Below are 24,788 nucleotides of genomic sequence, written 5' to 3'. Positions count from 1 at the left end.
ATTAGCCTATTGATCTAAATTGTTGTTTGTATTGGAGGTGTGGGGCATTTTCAATGACAAAGTGGTCCCTTTTCTGAAAAATGAGCTACACTGATCAAGGTACACAGAAGGAAATACAATTATACAATATTCAATTACAATTCTGAGCAAAACCTGATGCAACTGATATGCATTTTTTTCACAGGCACTAAAAGGGTAAGATAGGAGTTAAATAAAAACATATTTTTGTAAATTTTTTAATGTTTTTATCGCACTGAAATATGTAGAAAAATGTGTGTCCTTATCCCAGATTTTCATCTACACATACCTGGCTCTCATCTGCTTGTCTCCATGGAAATGTTGTCCATTTGACTCTGATATTATATACAGTACAGTTTACTGTATTTTCATGGAATCATGCATGTGTACCACATCCATAAAGTTACACAGTTTTGGTTTAAAATCAAAGAAATATTAAAATGGACTCATCTACATTCCCCCTCTCTGTCTCTCCTCAGTGCTGCTGGTGTGTGTGATGAGTTACCTGACCACATATCACATTGGAGCCATCGTCTCTCTGGAGGTCTGGGTCCTGGTTCTGCTCAGCTTCGGTCTGCTGCTCTTCAGTCTGTGTGTGTTTATGATCTGTAGACAGCCCCAGACCACAAAGAAAGTCTCATTTATGGTACAGACACTGGATTTAAGCATTATTAACTATTAGCTAAAATGTTCTGCAGTTAAAAATAAATATGTTTTAACTGTTTCTCATAGGTTCCTCTGCTGCCCTTTCTGCCCATTGTCAGTATCTTCGTGAACATTTATCTCATGGTTCAGCTCAGTGGAGACACGTGGATCCGCTTCTCTGTTTGGATGGCTGTCGGTAAGGTTCATACATTCAATTCATTTACAGAATATATAAAAAAATATACGAACATAAATGTGTTTATAGATAAGGCTGCACAATATATCACAGTAGAATCAAAATCACAATTAGAGTCTGTGCAATTATCAAATCAGCAGTTATTTTGATAATAGAATGTCATCTGTAAAGAACAACATGACAATGTCAGTTACATATGTAACTATAGTTCTATGAGTATGTGTGTAGCCCTCATGTGATAGCCACTAGCGAAGCCCATAGAGGAAGGAGCCCATACAACATAGAACTTACCTTTTTACAGAAAAAAAATTGAGTTATTTAACGCCCCTGAAAATTCTACAGCCGTTAGACTATACTGTAATGAAATGTCATTGTAAAAGAAACAAACTATTTAATAATTTTATTCATACATTTTTTGTTCTTCAGGTTTTCTGATCTACTTTGGCTATGGCATGTGGCATAGCGTTGAATACCAGCGCCACCTACAGCCTCCACAGAAAGAGAAAGGAAACAGCAAAAACAACTGTGAGAAATCAGATACAATCACGAAAGACCAAGAGTGCTTCGTTCTCCCAGAGAAAACCAGCGAGTTTTAGACATTTATACACATTTTACTCAAGACTTTTATTTTGATGGGTCACACGGAGAAGGGCCCTGAGCAGTTTGATGTTTACTGCTTTTGTAAATATGTCAAAAAAGCACATTTATTCAGAAAAACCAGTGTCAGTATTGGTTGAAGCTGATCACATGATGAAGTGACATCACTTCCTGTTGTGCTTGTGGAGGCGGGGCTAAAGAGGACAGGTAAGACACTGGAAAGATCATTTTACCACAAAGCATTTTATCATGGACTAAAACTATAAATGAGTATATCTACCTTGTCTGCCTTTTATGTTTACTCTTGCTTAAAGTCGCACAATGCAACTTTTCTGGTGGATGTTTCTACTTGCTTGTCTCCATGGAGAATTTTAAATGGTCTACTTGATTAAAAGTGGATCATGAACAGACTCGCCTCTCCACAGATCTGACCTGTACGTTGATCTGGGGATGTCACCTGCTTGTGTCCATAGAGTTAGAAGTTTAATACTATATACTGTGTGTGGAAGATTCTGGAAAAAGCTAAAATATCTCCATGGAGACAACTAAGTAACGGACTGTCCACCAGAAAAGTTCCATAGTACTTCTTTAAGATTTGTCAGCGAATAGACTTAGAGATTGTACTGTTTTAAAAGTGTTTATGTTGGAGTGTACAGGTAGTTCACTGTGGGATAGGAACTGCTTTTTTGGGAAATGAAATCTGGTTCTTTTCATTCATTTAAAAAAATAAAAAGTTGGACCTCTTGATCCAAATGTACGTATAAAACAGATTTTTAAAATGTGATTTTTTACCATTATATTATTTGGAAATGGTGGAATTCAGTCTCTGTTAATGGTATTATTGCATGCCTCGATGCCTTTGGGCAAGACACTCACTCATTTCCTTTGACAGGCCTGTTGAAGTTTAGATTAAATAAGCACACCATCAATTACATAATATTGATGTACTTTTTGGCACTTGAAACAGAACATTTGTTACTACTGGCGTGTGCAGCTCATATAATGTAAATATATCTGTGTTATTCACCTCCACGGCTGTGTGCTGTGTTCATGTTTTAGAATCTGACGATGTCATGAACTCAGATATTGCGACAGAGGCCTATAAAACTTGATAGAAGATTTACTGTTTTTGAAAGACATGTACTAAATTGAAATCCATAAACGTTGAACCTCATCAGTATTTGTTGGGAATTGGGTCCACAAACCTGTCATATGATCATCATCACTTCTCTTTACTTCTCTTTACTTACTATTTTGTTTGTGAAAAATGTGGAGAGGGAAGCGCTTTGTGCGTTTGTGGACAGGGAAGATGTCTTTGCTTTTTCTCATTGTTGTAATAATGTCATACATTATTGTTGTGACACTTCAATCAGTAAGATTCAAATATTGGTCATGACGTTCAGGCTTTTCCCGATCACTTTTAGCGAGAGTCGTTTCAAACTGATAACTGTAAAAGAACTCAGAGCACCACACAAGTCAATCTGGTGTGAACTAGGTTAAAAGATTACACCTTTGAAATTGAATAATAGGACTACTTTCTTAAGATTTTATTTTATTTTTTACTTATATTGACAGAGAAGACTTTGAACTTGCCATATCCCACCAATTGCTGATATATTAACAATAAACCAGTTCTATAAATCTACAATCTGACAGTGGAACAGCAACTTCCACCTTTTAATTCTGAAATTCCTTCAATTCAGTGTTAAAGTATAGAGATTCTACAACGTCACATGAATCCAACCTATTGAGTATTAAGGATCAGAGGATTGCTATTGTGATGATTTGATTGATTTTTGAATGAATTTATAGGTTTTTTTTTTTGGTTTTTTTTTGGGTTTGTTTTAATGGCAGACAGTATATATTTTGTGATATAGATTGGCAAGAGGCATCATAACAGATTTGAATACTGTGGAATAATGTCTTTTCTCATGTTGTATTGAGTAATGGAATATTTCAAGCATCTTATTGCTTACATTTTGTACTACACTTTATTAAATGTGGATACTGTTCAAAAACTGTGGTACTAGAATTACTAAGTGCACGTTTAATCGATTGGATTTGTCTCAGTTCTAGTTTAATCCAAGTCTAGTCCTGTTTTACCCCTGTTTTAGACCTGGTTTAGTTCTGGTTTAGACCTGGTTTAATACATTTCCATTGTAGTTTAATCTTGATTTACTTAATGATAATTTAGATATTATTATTTTATTTCCAATGTATGGCATTATGCTGATCTATTTAGTATTTTTTCGATTATAGGTGTTTCTTCTGTGTTAGTATATGTGAGCCGGGTTGCCTCTCCACAGATCTGACCTGCAACTTGGCCTGGTTGTGTAACCTTAAAATACTTAACTTAAATGCCATACTGGGAAACTTTGCAAGCAAAGCAATAATATTGAATTTCAACATTAAACAGGCGGTGGACCCTCTTTGCAATATGGAATTGAACTACTAAATAAACTGTTCAGCTACATTGTGTTTCTTAAGATACGACTGTAGTCTTGAAGTATTGAAAATATGTGTGACTATATTGGACCAAGTCTTTGTTAATATTTCTTATCTTTGCCTTTAAAATCTTTGTTTTCAGTTCAAATATTGAAACTGCACATATTTGTCACATGTTTGAGAGCCACCTGTTTGCCTTGTGGCGTTATCTTTACAAAAGTCAGACACTACAGTTTCATAACAGTGAGGTCACACTACAGAGTTCACCTCCAGGGGGAAGTGTGGAGACATGTGGTTTAGCTGCCATCATCAACTCATCCTTTGTCACCAGTATTTTTTATTTATTTATTTATTTTAAAATCTTAACAGGTTTTGCTTTGATTCTGATTGAATAAAAAAAGGGAATGGACAGTTTGTGCGATGTGCATAAACTAATATCCAAGTTTGCTGAAAGTATTGAAGAATATACTTTTATCTTCACTTGAGTAGATTTGACTTCCATGTTCCGCCTTTACATTAAGGAAAACTGCTTATCAATACAAAATATATCAATACACCAGATATCAAAGTCTGCTATGCCCAGATGAATCAAGATGTACTGTATATTTTAATATACAAATAACTAGGATGTATGAAATGAACAAATGTACAAGCTTGTATTGTATTTGCAGGTTTTCTGTGATGTATTGCATCTTGAAGCATATAGACTAGAGCATTTTGGGCACTACTTACAAAGATACATGTACTTCTATTACTAATACTATTTCATGAAGTGAGTTTGTCTTTTCTGTGAACACTGGGACTCTTAGTAGTAAAACATTTCATGTCAATTTACAGATCCATGAACCAAGCAGCAATCTGGTTTAATGTGAAAATGTCTCCCTCAAGTGGATATTTACAGACATTACATTCTTGCTTTACAGTTTCTTTTTAGAGACGATTCATAATTTAATTTGATTTTGTTAATAAGTTAAAGGCTTCAGATGCGTTTGACACACTTTTCTGTGCTACTTAGCTGTCTACAAACATCTGCTTTTTTTTACCATACTGATGTCATTTGGGTGGAATCCACTCATCACTCCAGCAGAGGGCGCATTTCTATCACCAGATGTTACAGAGGGGAGGAAACTCAGGTCCAGTCCAGAGTTATTTTCCCCCTTTTCTCTCCATCTGACCCTGAACACAATGGAGCAGCAGCAGACGCAGATCTAACTCGGACAAAAACACTTCACTGAGTCTATGATGAAGACCTGTGTTATTCTGTGTCTCGCGCTGGTTTTGGTGGAGCTCCATACTGGTGAGTCCATTTCCAAATATGACATTCAAATTCTCTGCAAAATCACACACAAAAGGGCGGATATGCCAAGAATGGATATGCCTTTAAAGTTTTATAGTGTTAAGTAGGTAATGTGCAATCCGGGAAGCCTATTAGATGAGTCATTTAAAGCTGCACTATGTAACTTTTCCACCGTATAACATTATCTTATATCATCTTTATATTTCAAGTGTGTGATTTGCTGTCTCCATGGAGATAGATAAGTTTAAATGCCATACTGTGGAATATTACAGGCAAAATAAACAACAGCTCCATGGAAAAAGCAGGTAGCACAACCAGGGTGACCAGATGTCCCTATTTACCTGGGACAGTCCCAGTTTTGAGCCCTGTGTCCCCTGTCCCAGCAGATTTATCCAAAACCACTGATTTGTCCCAGTTTTATTGAAGAAATGTCCCACTTGTCCCTGTTTTTGAGCAATTTATTACCCACCAACAGTAAAGAGGGGGATAGATTGTCATTTGTTAAGCTAAAACACTGAAAACTGTAATTGAAAATGGTATCGACAGAAGTCCCTCAGATTATGCATGGCCCACAAAGTCAATTAAGTGAGTGGAGAATGATTTTATTTACATCAACCACCCCAACCCGAGTGTGTCCCAGTTTTGAATTTTGAAAATCTGGTCACCCTACGCAGAAAAGTGACAGAGTTTCTCTTTAACTTTGTGCTAAACTAGTCAATAGGACCCTACTTCTGAAGCTTGGTAATTTAAAACTACTTCTTTATCCCTTTAAATGCTACTTGTGGATACCTTTTCAGTTTTCAAAATAGAGAGATTAAATTTTCTAACAATCAGTGTTGATGCTACAATATATAATTCAAAAAAATCAGACTAAATCATTACATAAATTTGTATAAAATAAAAATACAGTAGAGTAGAGAAAACCTATTAGCAGGGCCCTATGCACAGTGTTGGGAAGGTCACTTTTAAAATATATTTCCCTACAGATTACAGATTACATACACCAAAATGTAGTTTGTAACGGAATCCATTAAGTTACTTAAGGTGAGTAACGTAATCTGAATACTTTGGATTACTTGATTTGCTGTAGAGAAGCAAAGACAAGGAAATCTTCACATAAGATGTTTTGACTGATAAAAGACAATAAAAAAGACCAGGCTGTCCTAAACCATATTAATAATATTACTGATAGAAGAGGAGGAGACACGGTCTGCGGAGCATGGTTTAGTCCTGTTAAATCTTATTTTAGACCTGGTTTAGACCTGGTTTAGTCCTGGTTTAGATCTAGTTTAGACCTGGTTTTAGACCTGGTTTAGACCTGGTTTAGTGTCTGTCAATGAGTGGAATTACTGAGAAAAAAACAAAAAACAAAAAGGATATAGCCCAAAATGTGAAAAAAGGAAAATTCCATCGTGTAATCCATTTATTTCAACAAAGTAACTGTAATTTAATTACCACTCATTGAAACAGTAACTTTAACTGAATACAGTTACTCATAATTTGTACTCTGATTACGTAACTCCGATACATGTAATCTGTTACTCCCCAACACTGCCTATGCATCAGCAAAGATAGCATATGTAATAGTTGTTTTTATTATTATTATTTTTAATAGGAACACAACACCATTGCCCAAACCTGTTTAGCCATTTAAATGCTTACTTTTAAATACTCGTCCAGAACCTAGCTCAAAATATATTCTGTCTCACTCAACTTTTCCACATTGACTTTAAGTGATTCTGCAGAGCCAGAGGAGCAGTTGTGTTTGTGGCATGCACCAGGCGTTTTTAATAAAATCTCTCTATTCACTTACGTTTTTTTTATGAAAATAAGATGAAAACAACCCCTAACCATAAAGCTGCTGGATCTGAGAGAGAGAGAGAAAGCAAAATGAGGGTTTAAAAGTTCAGTGCCAAGAATAAGTTTCACTCTTCCTGTTTCAGTGTTGTCTCAGCTGTAGAGAAGAAAACATAGTTTACTTTAACGATAGACAAAATTTATTGATCCACAAGGGAAAGTACTTGGACACAGTAGCTCACACATCACAATATAATATAATAAAAATGAGTAAAAATATAAATGGCAATAATAAATTCAAAACAAGTAGCAAAAATAGCAAGAGACTGGTGTCAATAAGGCAGTACAAATAAAATATAGAAATATGGTAATACAAATACAAGCTATATACAAGACATCATAAGGAAAACAATGCAAAGATGATATGATGATTGACAGGACATAGGCTTATCTGTCACATAAGGTAAGTTGTTGTGCAGTTGTAGGGAGTATTATCTGTTACATAAGGGTGACTTCTTATGCAGTTGTAGGGAGTATTATCTGATACATAAGGATGAGTTGTTTTACAGTTGTAGGGAGTATTATCTGTTACTTAAGTGTGAGTTGTTGTACAGTTGTAGGGACTATTATCTGTTACATAAGGGTGAGTTGTTATACAGTTGTAGGGAGTATTATCTGTTACATAAGGGTGACTTCTTATGCAGTTGTAGGGAGTATTATCTGTTACATAAGTTGTGTGGAGTAAGAATCTAGTCCTGTATTTCTCACTGTTTGAGCGGAGCTGTAAGAGCCTGTTGGAGAAAACATTATAGAAATAATCTCAAGAGTGCACTAGAAATACATTTATGTTTTTCTGAATTATGTGGACATTTGAGTAGTGCGTGTTTGGGCTATTTGGACTGTATTGTCATTCCTTGTGTATTGTCATAAATTTGCAAACTATTTACTTAACAATAAATGGCTATTTATCTCTTCATCAGAATTTCAGGGTTTAGTCATATATAAAGTGTGTGGTTTTGGTTGGCCAGGAATATTTACACCTGCTTTAGTCCTTGTCTGTATGACTAGAATGAAATGAGAACAGTTATCTTCATTGGAGCCCTATGTCTTGTAAAATCTGCAAAAGTCTGTGAAATGTTTTATATACATTGTTCAGTTGTAATTAATATAATACTAAATGATACAAACTAATCATTCATTACAGAATCATCATATATTTTTTTGGCTGTCTTTGTATGCATCGATTATGAAGTGATGAAAAATTAGGACCATTACCAGAGCAATTAACAATTCAAAACTAAATATTATATCTTTTGAATAGGGAAAAGTCCTCAATATGTCACCTATAAAAAGGCGGAAACCCATGAATATATTCAAATTAGTTTGTTTTGATTGTAAAACTGCAAGATTAATCATAATCCAATTGAAATTGCAATTTGAATGGACAGTTAGCAAATCGCAAAGATGCCAAAAATATTTTAGAAGTACCAGAAAGTCCTCCACAAACAACAAAATACATCTGTACCCTGTAGTTTAGATCTGCACAGACATGTTCTGAAATGTTATTCTTTTATCAGTTTGTCAGTTCATAATTCAGGCTTTTCTTTTGGACGTGTTTAAAGGTGCTTTGTGTGCAAGGTGCATTGGTGGAGGGTTCCTGTTGGAGATGTTATTGCTTTGTCTGGAATGTTTCACAGTATGGCATTTATCCTTTCTTACCAAACCAGACCAAGTTACAGGTCAGATCTGTGGAGAGGCAAACCCACTCACAGTCAGAATGCCTGTTTTTCTAGGTATTGTTGAGCTGTAAAACCATAATAAATGTCAGGTGGAGCTGTTTAATGTCATAATGTGGAACATTCCATGCAGAGCAATCAAATTTTATTTATAAAGCGCTTTTCATACAAAAACTTAACACAAAGTGCTTTACAGTGATTAAAAACAATCCCACATTTCCATCCACCCACCCACTTACTCGACCCCCACATCTGGCTGACTCCACACAACCAAACAACCCAGACACGCACGCTCACGTGCACACACACGCGCACACACACGCCCTAAGATGGTAAAATACATAAAATCACCTATAGTAAAATGTGAGGCTGAATACAGGCGAACCAGTTGAGAAAGCACCATCAGAGGAGCTGTCTACACCAGGAGCAGAGAGACGTCCACCACCACCAGGAACCACCACAGGAGCCAGTGGAGAGATGAAGCCTAAGCACCAACCCTTCACCAGGAGCCCACGGGACAGAACCTGGCAGCCACAGCCGACCTCCGCTCCTGATGCAGAGACTCCTACAGAGGAAACACTGGAAATCCTAAAAAATATACCTAAAATGAATAAACATAATAAAATGTGTACAATAGAAACAGGTAAAAGTATAAGAATTTAATCAAAAGCTAAGCTAAAAAGATGGGTCTTGAGCCTGCTCTTAAAATCATGAATGTTCTCTGCAGCCCTGAGCTCCTCCGGCTGCAGTTCCATAGACGAGGGCCATAATACTGAAAAGACGCCTCTCCATGGGTGTGCGTCCTGACTTTGGGAATAACCAGGCGTCTGCTGTCGGAGGAGCACAGGGTCCGCGAGGGTTCGTAGGGTAAAAGCAGTTCTGAAAGATAAGAAGGCCCAAGACCATTAAGACATTTAAAAACCAGTAAAAGAACTTTAAAATCGATCCAGAAACTCACAGGGAGCCAATGCAGTGATTTTAAAACCGGTGTAATGTGGTCCCGCCCTCTGGTCCTCGTCAGGACACGTGCTGCTGAATTTTGTAATAATTGCAAACCTGAAATACTCTTTTTGGGAAGACCAGAGAGCAGGGCATTACAGTAGTCTATTCGACTGGTGATAAAAGCATGCATCAGCGTCTCTGTGTTGGCCAGAGAGAGAATGGGGCGGACTCTGACTATGTTTTTTAGGTGATAAAAAACAATTTTTGTGATGTTCTTAATGTGTGGTATAAAAGTCAGCTCAGAGTCAAAAATGACACCCAGGTTTTTCACTTGAGGAGAAGGGTTAAAAGACTGTGTTTGTAGTTTGGGTAAAAATTTCTCTCTCTGGGCCTCAGGACCAATGACTAAAACCTCAGTTTTGTCCTGGTTAAGCTGGAGAAAGTTTTCTGCCATCCAGGATTTGATATCTATAATGCAGTTAAAAAGAGCATCCATTGGTCTAGTGTCATCAGGAGACATGGAGATGTAAAGCTGTGTATCATCTGCATAGCTGTGGAAGTTGATTCCATGTTTCCTGATGACGCCACCAAGAGGGAGCATGTAAAAGTTAAAAAGCACAGGGCCTAAAATGGAGCCCTGGGGCACACCACATGTGATTTTAAGGACCTTGGAGGAGCATGTGTCTACACTCACCATAAATGTTCTGTCTGTGAGGTAGGATGTGAACCATTTGTGAACAGCACCGGAGAGGCCGAGGTGTTTTAGGCGAGTTAAAATAATAGTGTGGTCTACTGTGTCAAAGGCAGCGCTCAGATCCAGTAAAACCAATACGGTCACTTTTTGTGAATCGCAATTTATTCTAAAATCATTTAAAATCTTTGCCAGGGCAGTCTCGGTGCTGTGGTTCACCCTAAAACCAGACTGAAATTTTTCCAAGATGTTATGATCATCTAAAAAATAATTTAGCTGAATAAAAACAAGTTTTTCTAAAATTTGGCTTAAAAATGGTAGGTAAGACACTGGTCGGTAGTTGTTAAAATCATTAAAATCTAAATTGCTCTTCTTCAGCAGGAGCCTCACCACTGCAGTTTTGAAGGCAGTGGAAAAGACCCTGTCTGAAGAGAACAATTCATCATGGTTAAAAGCTCATCCCTAAAAGATCCATAAAATGACTTAAAAAATGGGGCAGGAATTGGATCTAAAAGTGGGCCTCACTGAGGAGAAAACTTTGTCAAGCATCTCAGCATTAACCAGGACAAAACTGTCCAGCGTTTCCTCTGGTCCAGACAAACACTCAGATGTACTAAAAACAGAGCTTGGACAAGATAAAATATCACATCTGATAGTGTTTATCTTACCCGTGAAGTGGTCTGCAAACTGCTCACAGAGAGAGTCAGTGGGTGTTAAGTAAAACGTGCTAAATCAGGGTTTAAAATGTTGTCAGTGGTTGAGAAGAGGACCTTAGGATTTTTGTGATTGGTAATTATTGTGGAAAAGTAATGGTTTCTTGCGTTTCTTATTGCTTCGTTGTATATCCGTTGTTGAGCTCTGAATAACTGGTGATTTATTGTAATTTTGTTTTTCCTCCATCGTAGTTCTGCCCTCCTGCACTCTCTCTTGGATTTTTTCAGCTCTTCAGTTCTCCATGAAGGTTTTAGTTTAGTTTTGATGTTTTTAGTTTTGAGTGGAGCAACCAGATCTAGAGCTGACCGTAGTTTACTGTTAAAATTGTCAGTAATAAAATCACAAGGGGCAGGTAAAACCATTGGGGGATTTTTATCTAAAACTATAAAATTGGCAGCCACTTCAGGGGTCAGACGGCGCTTTCTCACAGTTCTCACAGAGGTCTCCCACTGTATAAAACCAGTGATGTTAAAAAACACACAGTAGTGGTCAGACACAGCCAGGTCAACAACAGAGGACACACTAGTGGTCAGGCCATAGGTGATGACCAGATCCAGAGTGTGTCCTCTGTTGTGAGTTGGCTGTGTGACATGCTGAGTAAAATCCATATAATTAAGAACATTTAAAAATTCATTTGCAACAGGATCTAAAAGATTATCTATGTGCAAGTTAAAATCACCTGTTATAATAATCATATTAAAAGAATTGTGTAAAATAGATAAAAACTCAGAAAACTCATTGATAAAAATATTGCATTTCTTTGGTGGTCTGTACACCGTGACACATAAAATTTGGGGGTTGCTAAAAACAATTGAATGGTGTTCAAAACTTGTAAAATCGTTGAATAAAATAGGTTTGGTGGCCAAAATGTTTGTGCATATAGAAGCAGTGCCACCTCCCCTTTTACCATTCCTGGTTGAAAAAGCAAAGTTAAAAGTGGGTGGTGAGGCCTCTGTGAGAACAACTGGTGCATCTGTACCCAGCCATGTTTCTGTTAAAAAGAAGCAGTCAAGTTTGTGTTCTAAAATCAGGTCATTTACAATAAAAGATTTGTTCAGCAGAGAGCGGACATTTAAAAGGGCCATGTTTAGGGTTAATGGGGACTGTGAAACTACAGGGATTTGTGGTGGATATTCCTTTGGGAGAGATCTGAGATTATTGATGTTGGGAGTAGTTTTATGAGAAGGTTTATGCTTATGCCGCTCTCTGCTGATAATCACTGGAATGAACTGTCCTTGATTATACTGTCATGCTGAACCTAGTGTGAGTTCGATATTATATGAGAGGAGACGGGATCCGGGGATGTTGGGGTGTAGGCAGTCCTTTTTAAAAAGTTCAGGTCTCTTAAAAAATGTTGTAAAATTGTCCACATAGGGGATTTTATTGTCTCTGCAATATTTTTTCAGCCATATGTGTAAAGCCCTTAAACGGCTGAATTTCTCATCACCAAAACGAGGTGGAGCAAAAGGTCCAGAGATGACACACTGTTTGTTTAGACTGTGAATTGTGGTGATGAGGATTTTGAAGTTGTCCTTGAGTATTTCTGACTGCTGGAATTTGAGATCGTTCGTTCCGACATGAATGACTACTGTTGATGCTGTGGGATGATGGCGTAAAGTGGTGGGGGCGGAGTCTATGATGTCCTTCACGAGAGCACCTGGGTGACAGGAGGTGTGGCCTTTACTAATTTTCACGTGCCGGACCATGGAGGAGCCGAGAACCAGCACGGACGGGTCTGGCCTGGACGCTGGAGCCGAGGGCACCGCAGAGATGTGAGCCGAGCTCCGGGAGGCAGCACAGTCAGGAGCGGGACCATCTCCTCGCCCACATCGAGCGCTCGGGCTCGACATGCGCGAGGAGGGAACGGAGGCCCCCGTTGGCGTACGCGAAGCGGTCGGGACACGCGCACGCGGAGAGGGGGCAGCGGGTCCTCCCCCGTCACGCTGCGCGAGGCAGAATCTCCAAGTGCTGCAGAACCTCCGGGCGGCATCGGGGCCGCAGGGAAAGACCTGGACAGCAGCGGAGACTCACCCTCGTGCAGGTTACCCAAGGCAGGTGGCGATGCGTTCATGGCCATGCCCCGCGCACCGAGACGATCTGATGGTGGAGCCGGGGTGAAGTGCAGTTGGCCTTTGTAGGTTTGGGGCAACGGAGGAAAATCCTCATAGTCCAGGACATTGAATTTATTCGCCAGAGATGTAGAGGAGCAACACGGCCGGTCTGCTCGATTACGGGATACAAGAGTCCAGGGATCAGACCGGACTGGAGTGGAGCTGATCGGGGCTTTAGGTCTGGCCCCTCGCTGAAGCCAATAGTGTTCGCCTGTACCTGGATTTGGAAGACCGGTGTCGGGCGGTGATGGCTGGAGCTCAGGGGCGTCTCTGGAGTAGTGGATCGTGTCAGCCAGCTGGGCGCTGTTGGCGGGGGCCCGAGTCTTGCCCAGGACGATGTTCTGGTCACTGTCCACTCGGCTTTCAAATGCGGAAATGCGCTGTTCCAGCTCAGCCATCTTCTGACTGAGGACGTGGCAGCTGTCACAGCTGGATGTAAAGGTGAGTGGGCGCATGGCTCACCTGCAGCCACGCAGCCGGGTTGTGGCCTACCGGTGCGGTTTCGCCAGTGACTTAATTTCAAGTATTTAAGAATCGGGTTGTATCCAAAGTCAATAACTGCCTTAATGTTTATTATTCTCCCCTAAAAGATGTCTTAGTTGTTGGTTAACAAAAATTGTTTGGGAGTCGATCGAGCTAGCAAGACAGACACCCGACGCATGCGCAGATACCTGTGTCACCAGGATATATGCATAGAAACAAGCAGGTAACAGACCCCCAACCAAAAAGTTACCCAGTGCATCTTTAAAATGTGAACTTTGAACAGAGTCCTATTATTAAACATAAAGCTTAAATCTAATCGCAATCACAATGCTGAAAAATCACAATTAGATATTTTACTCAAATAATTCATCCCTACTTGATTGTGTCCAGGAGTTTGCCAACAGCCCAGACGTAAGAAGGATCAGGGGGACAGCCGCGTCCGACCTGGCAAAAGGGTCAAACCTCGTCCCCCCAAAACCAAAGATCCTGGAGCCAGAGGCCAGTCCCTCCTCACACAGGTCCTGGAGAAGGGGCGCTTCCTTCGGCTGGGGAACGCCACTGTGCTCCCCCCAGGAAGATCTGTGGAGCTCAGATGCAAAGGAAGCAACATCGGGTGGGGCTACCCATCATATCTGGATACATACAATGACTCCAGGCTCAGGTAATGAGAAGTCCTGGCTTAGTCCTAGTTTAGAACCCTTTTAGTCCTTCTTAAATTCTTCTTAAAGTCCTGCTTTTGTCCTTGTTAAGTCCTGGATTTAGGCAGCAACCACAGGTGGGCTTATCCATTCTATCTGGACACACATAATTCCAGGCTAAGGTAAAGAATTTAGACCTGGTTCAGACCTGGCATAGTCCCAGTTTAGCCATGCTTTAGTTCAGGTTTAGTTCAGGTTTAGTTTTGGTTTAGTTCTGCTTTAGTTCTGGTTTAATCCTGGTTTAGTTCTGGTTTAGTCCTGGTTAAGTATTGGATTTAGGAAGCAACATCAGGTGGTGCTATCCATACTATCTGGACATCTATAATTACTCAAGGCTAAGGTAAGAAGACCTGGTTTAGACCTGGTTTAGTCCTGGTTTAGACATAGTTTAGTCCTGAATAAATCCTGGATTAAAGCAGCAAAGTTTGGTGAGCCCATCTGTCCTACCTGGGCATGTACAATAATATTAGTCCTGGTTTAATCTTCTTTAGACCTGGTTTAGTCCTGGTGTTGTCCTGTTTTATGGTTTAGTCCTGGTTTAGATCATGCTTTGGTTCTTGGGTTAGTGTAACTGGCTCCATCGGGTTGTCCTATTCCCTCATATGGGCTCCGGCTCACATGGGATTCCTGATTTTATTCTACTTCTTCTGAATGATACAGTCCTGGTGTAAATCCATTTGGTGCGGAAAGTCAACAGTATTTTTTTTTACTTTTGTGTTGCAGCATAAATCAGATAGATAAATATGGCCAGTTGATCCTCACAGCGCCCTCTGCTGCCGATACTGGGATGTACAGCTGCTGGGTCATTCTCTGTGATGGAAAAGAGTGCTCCAAAGACACAGACCGGAGCTACTCCACATATGTCTACTTCACTGGTGAGAAAATACTTACAGATAAACAACTTACAAATCTTTAAGATTATGGTTAGATCCATAAAATACAACCTGCTTTAGATGTATGATGCTCTCATGTGCATGTCTTCATGGAAATATAATGCCATACTGTGGATCATTAAAATCAAATCTCTATGAAGACAAACAGGCGGGGGCCCATCTTTAAGAAGCTACATAGTGCACACAGTGGCCATGGTTACAGCATTTAATCTAATTATCTGAGTGTGCAGTGATTTGCACAAAGGTGTAATGGAATAATATGCTTTCTAATGATCATGGTTAATCTGGTTATTTTGATATATTATTTATTTTAGATTTTCTGTTACTTGTTTAATACACTTTTGTGCTGGTGTGTGTTAAAGATTTTGTTCTGTCTTTTACCATATCACTGGACTGACTCTTAAAGGGAGTGGGATAATACCTGTTGGAAATATGAATTATAGTTGATGAAGAATGTAATGTAGCCAGTCCATTACATGGTCCTCGGGCTAATTAACAGGTGAGGTAATGAGAAACAGAAACAAAGGTTTAAAAATCGGCTCAGCTTGACTCTGTTCCTCTAAGGTTGCTATCCAGGCTATTACAAAGAAGCAATCTGAAGAAAAGTTTAAAATATTTTGAGGAATTAGAGAGTTCTGTTTAAAGAGTTCCATATTGATGCCATCACACTGGAGAGAATTCTACCCAAACAACACATTTTTGTGATATTTTGAACATTATTTCAACAAAATAAATGTGTTTTCTTGTATTTTTATTTGTGAAATGAAAATGTCTTTCCACAATAGAGGAGTTTTGGCCCAGTGTACATCATGGTTGCATGGTTGTAACAATAATAGAATTCCCAAGCGTGAGGTCATGATTTCTTAACTGTGTTTTGGTCAAATGAGCAGTCCAACTTGTCATAGGCACTTTCAGATTGTTCTCCCTCTCCGCAGACAAAGACAGCCTCTTCGTGCCCTCTCCCATCCACATAGAGCTGGTGTATCTGCGCCCGGACCGCCCCGCTGTGGTGCCCTGCAGAGTGACCGACCCCCAAACCCAAGTGACGCTGCACAGAGAGGTGCCCCCACAGGAGATACCCACCAACGGCACGGGCGTGACCTTTGACCCCACCCAAGGGTTCGTCCTGGAGAGTCCCGGACCAGAGCTACAGGGAGTGTACTACTGCAAGGCCCAGAGCAGAGGGGCCCCACAGATATCAACCAAGTACCAGCTGCTCTATGTGGAGGGTGAGAGATAGACCTGGTTTAGTTCTGGTTTAGTCCTAGTTTAGTCCTGATTTAGTCCTGGTCTAGTCCTGGTTTAGACTACGGATGGCAGCTAAGTACCGCCTGCTCTATGTGGAGGGTGAGAGATAGACCTGGTTCATTCTTGGTCTAGTCCTGGTCTAGTCCTGGTCTAGTCCTGGTCTAGTCCTGGTCTAGTCCTGGTCTAGTCCTGGTCTAGTCCTGGTCTAGTCCTGGTCTAGTCCTATTTTAGACTACGGATAGCAGGTAAGTACCAGCTGCTCTATGTGGAGGGTAAGAGATAGACCTGGTTTAATCCTGATTTAGACTACAGATATCAACCAAGTACCAGCTGCTCTATGTGGACGGTGAGAGATAGACCTGGTTCATGGTTTAGTTCTGATTTAAATTTGGTTTAGTTCTGGTTTAGTCCTGGATTAATCCTTGTTTTGTCCTACTTTTTGACCACAGATAAAGCTCCACCAAATACCAGCTGATCTGATCTTAGTGCAGGGTAAGAACTACAATATGAAATCTTATCTTGTCATATTTTCTGTCCAGTTCCCAGTGGTGCTCCGTTTGTCAGCATGGAAACATCTCCGGATTTCGTGTTGGAGGGCGACTCGGTGAATGTGACCTGTACTGTCCTGGGAGAGCCCGAGGTCCCCATACACTTTAAGTGGATCTATCCCAACCAGGTACAAGGCATGAGTTATTTGAAAGTTATTTGTGATGAATTAATACTAATTGGTACTCCATGGGGCGGAACAGTGGAGGGGCACTTCTTGTTCTGGAAGTTAAATTGCAATTCCCTTGTACCCTCATAGTGCACCTTTAATACAACAAAAGAGAAGGCTATAGAGAAATAATTGATATATTTTTTTACTTACAGGACCTCTTATTGATGTGAAAATACAATCAGATTCACCACTATTTTGTATATTTTTCAGTCCTCCCGTTCAGCTCAGGTGCACTCGTCCTGGCGTTTGGTGAAGAGGGGGCTGGGTCACACCACTCGAGTCTCTCAGAGCGTTCTCATCATTAAAGAGATGAACCGTAAAGACTCAGGGAGCTACATCTGCAAAGCCCAGAACAAGTACGGAGAAACTGTAGTGGCCACCAATGTCCAGTCTGGATAAACTGTCCACGTACTCATCCAATAACACAAGCTCTTGAAGGTGCACTGTGGAACTTTTCTAATATAGGATCCATCACCCCGTTGTCTCCGTGGAGATGTTCTGCCATGTCAGAAATGTTCCAGAGAATGGTATTAAACTTATCAATCTCCATGAAAACAAGCATATTTATAGGTCAGATCAGTGGAAAGCCAGCCCACTCTGGTTTGCAGTTATGATTTTCAATGTATTTTTGAGCAATTAAAACAAATGTACTGCAGAAAAAGCAAGGTGGCGGATCCGTTTACGAGAAAAAATTCATAGTGCACCTTTTAATAGTATATTTTTTATCTATATGAAAATAAAAATATTGTAATTTTATTGAAGCATCAAAGATTTTCTACCAAATACCTGCTAGTCAGTGAGGTAAACACAGATAGTCCTGATTCAATCCTTGAGTGCGATCTAAACCACAACTAAACCAATGATGCACCTCCCCCTATTTGGGACAGCAATAGCATATAATATTATAATAGTAATAGTAGTGCTTGTAAATACTTTTTGAACTGATTTGCCTTCCAGAGAGTTTTATATGTAATAAAAACCTTAGTAGATTGTACCATGTATTTTGTCCTTGCCAATAATAAATCTGGGTTCTGTGGTTTTTTTTTTATCAGTCCTCCTTTAATCTTATTTAACACTTGTAGATGTTTTTAACTACATTTCCATGGAAACAAGCAGGAGGAGACCCTTCTCCAGGTCAAATAGGAGTCAGGTTTGTGAAGATGCAAGCAGACTCGGAGTAACGACACGTGTTTTTCAGTGCAATAGAAACAAACATGCTTGTGAGCTTTGTTAGGTCCTCAAAACACATTCCTGGAGTAGTATTTTGTTTCATTCACATGTTTAACTTTTTATCATTATTAGTCTGTCTACATCTTAGTATTTTAGCAGTTTACCTTTTTTATGTTCTCTGTGCAGCATTTTGGAAACTGCTTTGTTTGAAAAATGTGTGATATAAATAAAGTAGATTTTCCACCTTGTGATGTGCTGAAATGATAGTTTTCAAATTAACCTTTTACCTTTTACTCAGTAGAGATTGGCATTTCCAAAGCTGAAATCTTCCAAATGATTCTAGTGAAAGTGTATGGAGTTTAAAAAAGCAGTGGAGCAGTTCTTAGTATTCAATATTACCACATGACATCACAAGGTGGAACAGAGCATTTTCTGTCAGAGAGAACTCAGTCTAAATCTTCAGGGTTTCTGTGTTAAACATGTGTGAATGAAACAACACACAAGACCAGGTGTGTTTGTGCTGAGGAAACATCATAACATAGATATGGGCCCTGTATCTATGCATCTATTTTTTTGAGAAAATGTTCCATACTGTGACTTTAAAACAAAATCAATCTGAAAATCCTACATCTATTTAGCTGTGTGTGTTAGGAACAGTGGGCAGGGTCTGAGCTGAGTACCAGGCTGTTTCTAATCGTCTCCATATGAGGAATGTGATCTGACGGACCACAATGCACTGCTCTGACTTTTGCACTTGCTCAAATTCTTTCCAAAGAAATTGCTGAGTCAATCTGCCCAAATATTCACTCAGTCAGTGTTATAATGGAAAAGTTGTGGAAATTAAAATACATTAGAATAGAGGCCCCAAAAATATAAACAGTTCCCTCCTCCTACATTTGTAGAATAAGTAGTAGTATATAAGTATAATATAAAAGAGCCTACGTTATTCTGTTGTAAGGTTATTGCTTTGTCTGGATTGTTCCACCTTAGGGCATTTAATTATATATATCTTGCGTTTGATAAATTACTGGTGTTTTTATTGCTACATATACTTGCATTGTTAATGTGAAAGGGCTTGCCTCTACGCAGATCTGACCTGTAACTTGGCCTGGAGTGGCTTTACCTGCTTTTCTGAGATAAATTGAAGGGCATCTCCATGGAGACGGTCAGCCACCTGCTCGTCCACCAGTAAAGTTACATAGTTTAAACTTCAATGCAATATCAATTGGAATCTGAACAAATACAAAATGGACAATTTAAAGCCACACTTTGGAATATTCCGGGCAAAGCAATGATATCATTACAACCTTCCAAAAAAATAATAAATAAAAAATTAATGCAATATCAATTAAAATCTGAACAAATACAAGATGGATAATTTAAAGCCACATGTTGGAGTATTCCGGGAAAAGCAATATCGCCACAACCTTCCAAAAAATAAAATAAATAAAATTATGCAATATCAATTAGAATCTGAACAAATACAAGATACAATTTAAAGCCACACTTTGGAATATTCCGGGCAAAGCAATGATATCGCCACAACCTTCCAAAAAAAATAAAATTAGTTTATCTTTAATGAAAACAAAAAGTAAAACTAAGAACTAGCTATACTTAGTTAAAAAAAAAAAGTGTATCCACAATACATTTTTGTTACAAGACTTTATTATTAATGGCATATTTCCAAACGTTTCCAAACACCAGTAAAAGCCCCACACATGTAACTCTGACACAAAAGTGAACTGTAATACTTCCAAAAGGCCTCCACTTTAAAGCTGCATTAGGTCCATTTCACAAACACAACATGTACAAGTATATGTGATTGGTCCCTTGGTCAAAGAAACAAACAAAACTGAATAACGGACAAAATATTTCAGCCATAGATGTAACAACCAATATAAAATCCTATAGTGTTAAGGACCACCAGGGATCGGCTTATGGCTCATATAGAACGCGTTCTTGTACTAACTATGTGAAATAATGGTATGGCTTTGTTACAGTTGAGATGTAGAGAAACTTAAGGCTCATAATATTGAAAATGGAAGGTGCAGTTTGAATATTTTTGGACCAATTTTGTCTTATTTTTTTGGTTTGACAAATTGAATAAAGGCTTTTAGACAATGATTTTAATGATTGCTGTAAACATGGTTTGAAGTAGCAGACAGGAGCAAGACTAGACACTTCCCAAGCCCAAGAGTGGTACATGTTAGGAAGGGCATCTGGTGTAAATCTCATCTCAATTAAATACAGACGGGATACTGCAGCAGAATTGTGGCAAGTGGAAAAAAAACTGAGAAATTCAACTTAGTTTTCTAAAGAGTTACTGGTCAAAATATGTTTTACAGGGCTGAATAGTAGTACTGTTAGTAGTAGTGATAGTGGTAGGAGTGGTAGTAGTAGCAGCATTGTTCGTAGTAATCGCAGATGATGTAGTAGTAATAGCAGTGTTGGTATGGTACGGTTGGAATGGTATTAGTAGTAGCTGTATTAGTACAAGTAGTATTTGTAGTAAAAATAGCTGTATTAGTATGTAGTAGCAGCCATGTTAAATGTAGCAATAGCAGTGACCATAGCTGTAGTAGAAGCAGTGTTAATACTGTTAGTAGAGAAGTAGAGATTGTTGTAGAAGTAGTACTGGAATGAGTAGTATTAATAGTAAAAGCAAAGTAAGTAGTTGTAGTAGCAGTAGTATTATTAGTAGATGATGTAGTAGTAGTGGCAGATTTTGTAGATGTAGCAGTAGTAGTAGTAGTGGTATTAAGTTCTAGTTCAGTTCTAGTATTAGTACTAACTGTACTAGCATTACTGGCAATATTAGTAGCAGTGGTACGAGCAGCAGTAGTAACTAAGATCCTCAGTTGATTTTACTGTCCCACTGACAGTGCTACTATCCACATTATTGTAAAACCTGTTGCCCTCGTCATTGCTCCTGTCTGCTCTTATGACCCCTGACCTCCATGTATCAACACTGAACAATCCTTTTAAACCGAACTATAAATAAACAAAAACAGTGAATACATATAGTACATCTCCTGAGTTTTCCCCATCCAAATATCAGATGTGAAAGGCAAAAGTCTCATAAGTGCTCCAGTGCATTTTTCAATTCAATCTAAAATATATTTATTTATTCATTGACTGAGGTGCTCAGTTCAGGCAGCGGGGGTGCTGTGATGTCTGGGCAACACAGGTGGGCTGGAGAAGAGAGGGGGAGCGGGGGGAGTGCAGGCTGAATTGGGGGAGGGGGAGCGGGCATGGGGGCTGGTCTTTCGGGGGCTGATCAGGTCTCCGTTGTGGAGTTTCCACATTAGCTCTTCATTGTCCATGGACAGACGTTTGTTCACTTCAGACTCTTTCTGAAGGGACTCCTGCAGCAGAGCCTGTTCTGTGGACAACTGCCTGTGGGACGAGAGACACAAGGGGGGTTACAACTCTGAAGCATTTGTCAGGGTCTTCTATGGCCTTTGATGAAAAGGGAATAGGCTCAATAAGTGATAAAGATTTCACTACCACAATGATAGCAAAAATAGTCTTTTTTTAGGCAAAATACTTTCACAACCCAAAATAATAGTAATAGTAGTAAAGGAGTGGGAAGAAAAAAATTTATTTAATCCCACCCCCAACTTCTAATTTAACTTTCTAATTTCATTCATAAATTGTATGTACAAAAATGTTGCTTACAGAATTTTCCACATTAACTTTGTGATCTATAATTTTTTTTTGTAGAAATATGTGTTGTCCTGTCCACAAGTAAAGAATATACATATAATACCCAATATAATACATGTATAATATACAATGTAACACCCTAGCACTGAATGCAATTTCAAGGACACTTGTTTGCTTAAAAAAGAATTATGGGAACTAAAAATTATAATTTTGTGTGGACATTAATTACTGCCCTACACAATTATGTTGTACCTGGAGAGTGCAGCGTGTCTGTCCATTTGAGCCTTCAACTCCTCATTTTCCTGTTGGCTTTTCCTCAGACTCTTTTCCAGCTTCAAATTTTTCTCCGTCTGGAACCACAATGTCATTTATTTCATCATAGCACAAATGGATGTGTCTCACAATCTCACAGAGCCGTATTATGGAGTAACAGTACCATTTATGACATTGGACCAGTCTCACAATTCTAGAGAAAAGGCTACTTTTCCAATGAAAAAGCTACCCTGCTGAGACTTAAAGATGCACTATGTAACATTTACCTCACAGGTCAGATCTATGTGTTCTATCCCCACCAGACTAACTTAGGTGTAGTGTCACTCACCAGTTTGTCGACCTCCATGAGTTTCTTCTCTTGTTGGTGAAGTTGCTGGTTTTTTATGTCCAACACGACTTTGAGGCTCTCCAGGTCCTGCTCCAAATACACAGTGTGGGAGTCCTTCTAGAAAACCAAAAAACTCTAATTAGCACCAAAGTGTAGGAAATTTTTACCATATTAGCATAGTATCTAGTCTTCAGTGTGTCTTTTAAGAGAAGAGCCAATCCTGATGCTCAAATACCACGTGTCCACAATAGAGGGAGCCAGAGTTTACACTGAGTTTTTTAGGGTAATGGGTAAGGTAACAATACTTTTATTTTACGTCTCAGTACAAGAATGTGAATAAAAAAACTGAGGATAAAAAAATGTAAAAAAAAATGTAAAAAACAAAAAAAAAGTAAAAAACAGGCCTGCCTGTCTAGGTCGCAGGCCTGATAATTATACTACAGATCGTGATAGTCATGTTTCAAACTGAGACCAGATTCCCTTTTCCTCTGAGGTCTGTGTTAGTCCAGAACAGCAGCAGTCTTATTTATTTATATATTTAGAGAATGGATTTTCCCTGTAATCTCAGTTTTTTCATCTATTTTGCTCAGAGCTAAGCATCAGTCTGGTCATGGGGTTTCTTGTGGTCTCTTTCATGAGAACAGATTTTGTGATGATTAAGGCTTTGCTTCACCATGAAAGTTTGATTTCTGATTTCTAGGAATGTCCATTTATTATTACACTAAATAAGCCCAAACTTAAAGGTGTACATGGAGATTACGTTGCCTGAAATGTTTCTTAGTATAGAATAAAATTTTCCATCACATCACCTGTGAAATCTCCCTCCTGTTTTCTTCCTCTGTTAGTTTCTCCATCAGAGCCTTGTTCTCTTGAGTCAGCTCTTGGATCTTCTCCTGTGAACAGGCACAAACACAAGCAATGTTATTACATTATTTGATATCAAATTATGTCTATTCAAGGCGTCATTTCCAAGGCCTAAACTCATAGGTTTCTATGGAGAGTGAGAACAGGGTCATTCCCCTTATTAAGGTTTTAAGTACATTTAACGATTCATTAGTCATCTTTTTTTCTTTCTTGTCAAATATGTTTTTTTTTTGCTTTTGTTTTTTTTTTGCTTTTAATGTTTAATTTGTAATATTTTTAAACTTACATTTAGGACCGTCTCTGTGTCTTTTAGTGTTGTAAGGAGAGACTGCAGCTCCTGAGTGTGGCTAGTCATAAGCTCTGAGGGGTAAAAAAAAAAAAAAAAAAAAGGAATCGTAATTTTTTAAAGACTTTGGTAAAGTTTAACTAAATCATTTCCTTTAGTGTCTTTACCGTCCAGTGAAAGTTGGTGCTGCTGTCTAAGACTCTGCAGCTGGTCTCTGTGGCTCTGCTCCAGGTCGAGGCTCGATGCATCGTGAGCAGCTCTGAGCTCCTCCAACTGAAACAGCCGAGTAAAACAAAAGACTAATATGTGAGCAAATATTAACTGGGTGAAAAGGACTAATTAGTTACACATTGTTTCTCCCCTTTGGCTGTGTGAAAACAGCTGTAATTAGATTGACCTTATTGCCTTAAATAAACCAACTCTGAGCCATACATTTGATTGTCAAACGATTAAAGCAGAGCACGCTGTATATTTGTCATTACACTGAGTTTAGTTGGTTTGATTGTGCAGTGTTTGAGGATTAGACAAAGATTACATCTGATATGTAATTTCTTCATTGAATATTAAAATGTAGTGACTAGAGGGTCAGTGATGTGTCCTCTGTATTTGAGCCATCCTTCAATGTTGCCCGAGCAACCTGTCAAGAGCACTGGACAACTACAGTGCTGTTTCTGGGCACCCATCTCCAGATCTTGAGCTGGTCTTGGTCAGGATTGCGTTAGTTGGCGGGTTTTGCTATTATGTATCTTTTGGGTTGATGGTCTGTGAAATAAGATCTACCCAAATATGTAGCTTTACAGGAGGATTTAAGGATGACTATACAATAAAAACAAAATATGAAGTCAACTCAATTATTAGTTATTCATTATTAATGTTATTAATTATTACGTATTTAAGTTATTATTTATCAACATTAATTATTAATGTTGTTTCTTCATCAAAAACATACCTGGAGATTTGTGTTTTCACATG

At 38.8% G+C, this 24,788-nt stretch overlaps 3 protein-coding genes across 3 annotated transcripts; 2 read left to right on the top strand and 1 right to left on the bottom strand.

Moving 5' to 3' along the window:
* Positions 1-502: 502 nt before the first annotated feature.
* LOC129411522 (cationic amino acid transporter 2-like) lies at positions 503-3,986 on the top strand. The gene is made up of 3 exons (XM_055162579.1): positions 503-664; positions 751-859; positions 1,286-3,986. The coding sequence occupies exons 1-3, from the start codon at positions 515-517 to the stop codon at positions 1,453-1,455; spliced, it is 429 nt and encodes a 142-aa protein (XP_055018554.1). The 5' UTR covers positions 503-514; the 3' UTR covers positions 1,456-3,986.
* A 1,050-nt stretch (positions 3,987-5,036) lies between these two features.
* pdgfrl (platelet-derived growth factor receptor-like) lies at positions 5,037-18,270 on the top strand. Its single transcript, XM_020917850.2, has 6 exons — positions 5,037-5,198; positions 14,063-14,333; positions 15,094-15,245; positions 16,199-16,492; positions 17,051-17,187; positions 17,440-18,270. Exons 1-6 carry the CDS (start codon positions 5,141-5,143, stop codon positions 17,626-17,628), a joined length of 1,101 nt encoding a protein of 366 aa, XP_020773509.2. The 5' UTR covers positions 5,037-5,140; the 3' UTR covers positions 17,629-18,270.
* Positions 18,271-20,042: 1,772 nt separating this feature from the next.
* On the bottom strand, positions 20,043-24,139 carry mtus1a (microtubule associated tumor suppressor 1a). The gene is made up of 6 exons (XM_055162589.1): positions 23,984-24,139; positions 23,817-23,890; positions 23,476-23,559; positions 22,667-22,783; positions 22,318-22,415; positions 20,043-21,795 (listed from the first exon to the last, which is right to left on the bottom strand). The coding sequence occupies exons 2-6, from the start codon at positions 23,883-23,885 to the stop codon at positions 21,549-21,551; spliced, it is 615 nt and encodes a 204-aa protein (XP_055018564.1). The 5' UTR covers positions 23,886-23,890; positions 23,984-24,139; the 3' UTR covers positions 20,043-21,548.
* Between the last annotated feature and the right edge of the window lie 649 nt (positions 24,140-24,788).

The sequence above is a fragment of the Boleophthalmus pectinirostris genome, unplaced genomic scaffold (assembly GCF_026225935.1).
Source record: "Boleophthalmus pectinirostris isolate CB_2022bp ecotype Guang Dong unplaced genomic scaffold, ASM2622593v1 HiC_scaffold_1031, whole genome shotgun sequence".
In the NCBI taxonomy this organism is placed as follows: domain Eukaryota; kingdom Metazoa; phylum Chordata; class Actinopteri; order Gobiiformes; family Gobiidae; genus Boleophthalmus; species Boleophthalmus pectinirostris.
Note: the sequence above shows the minus strand (reverse complement) of the source record. Positions and strands in the feature narration are given on the sequence as shown.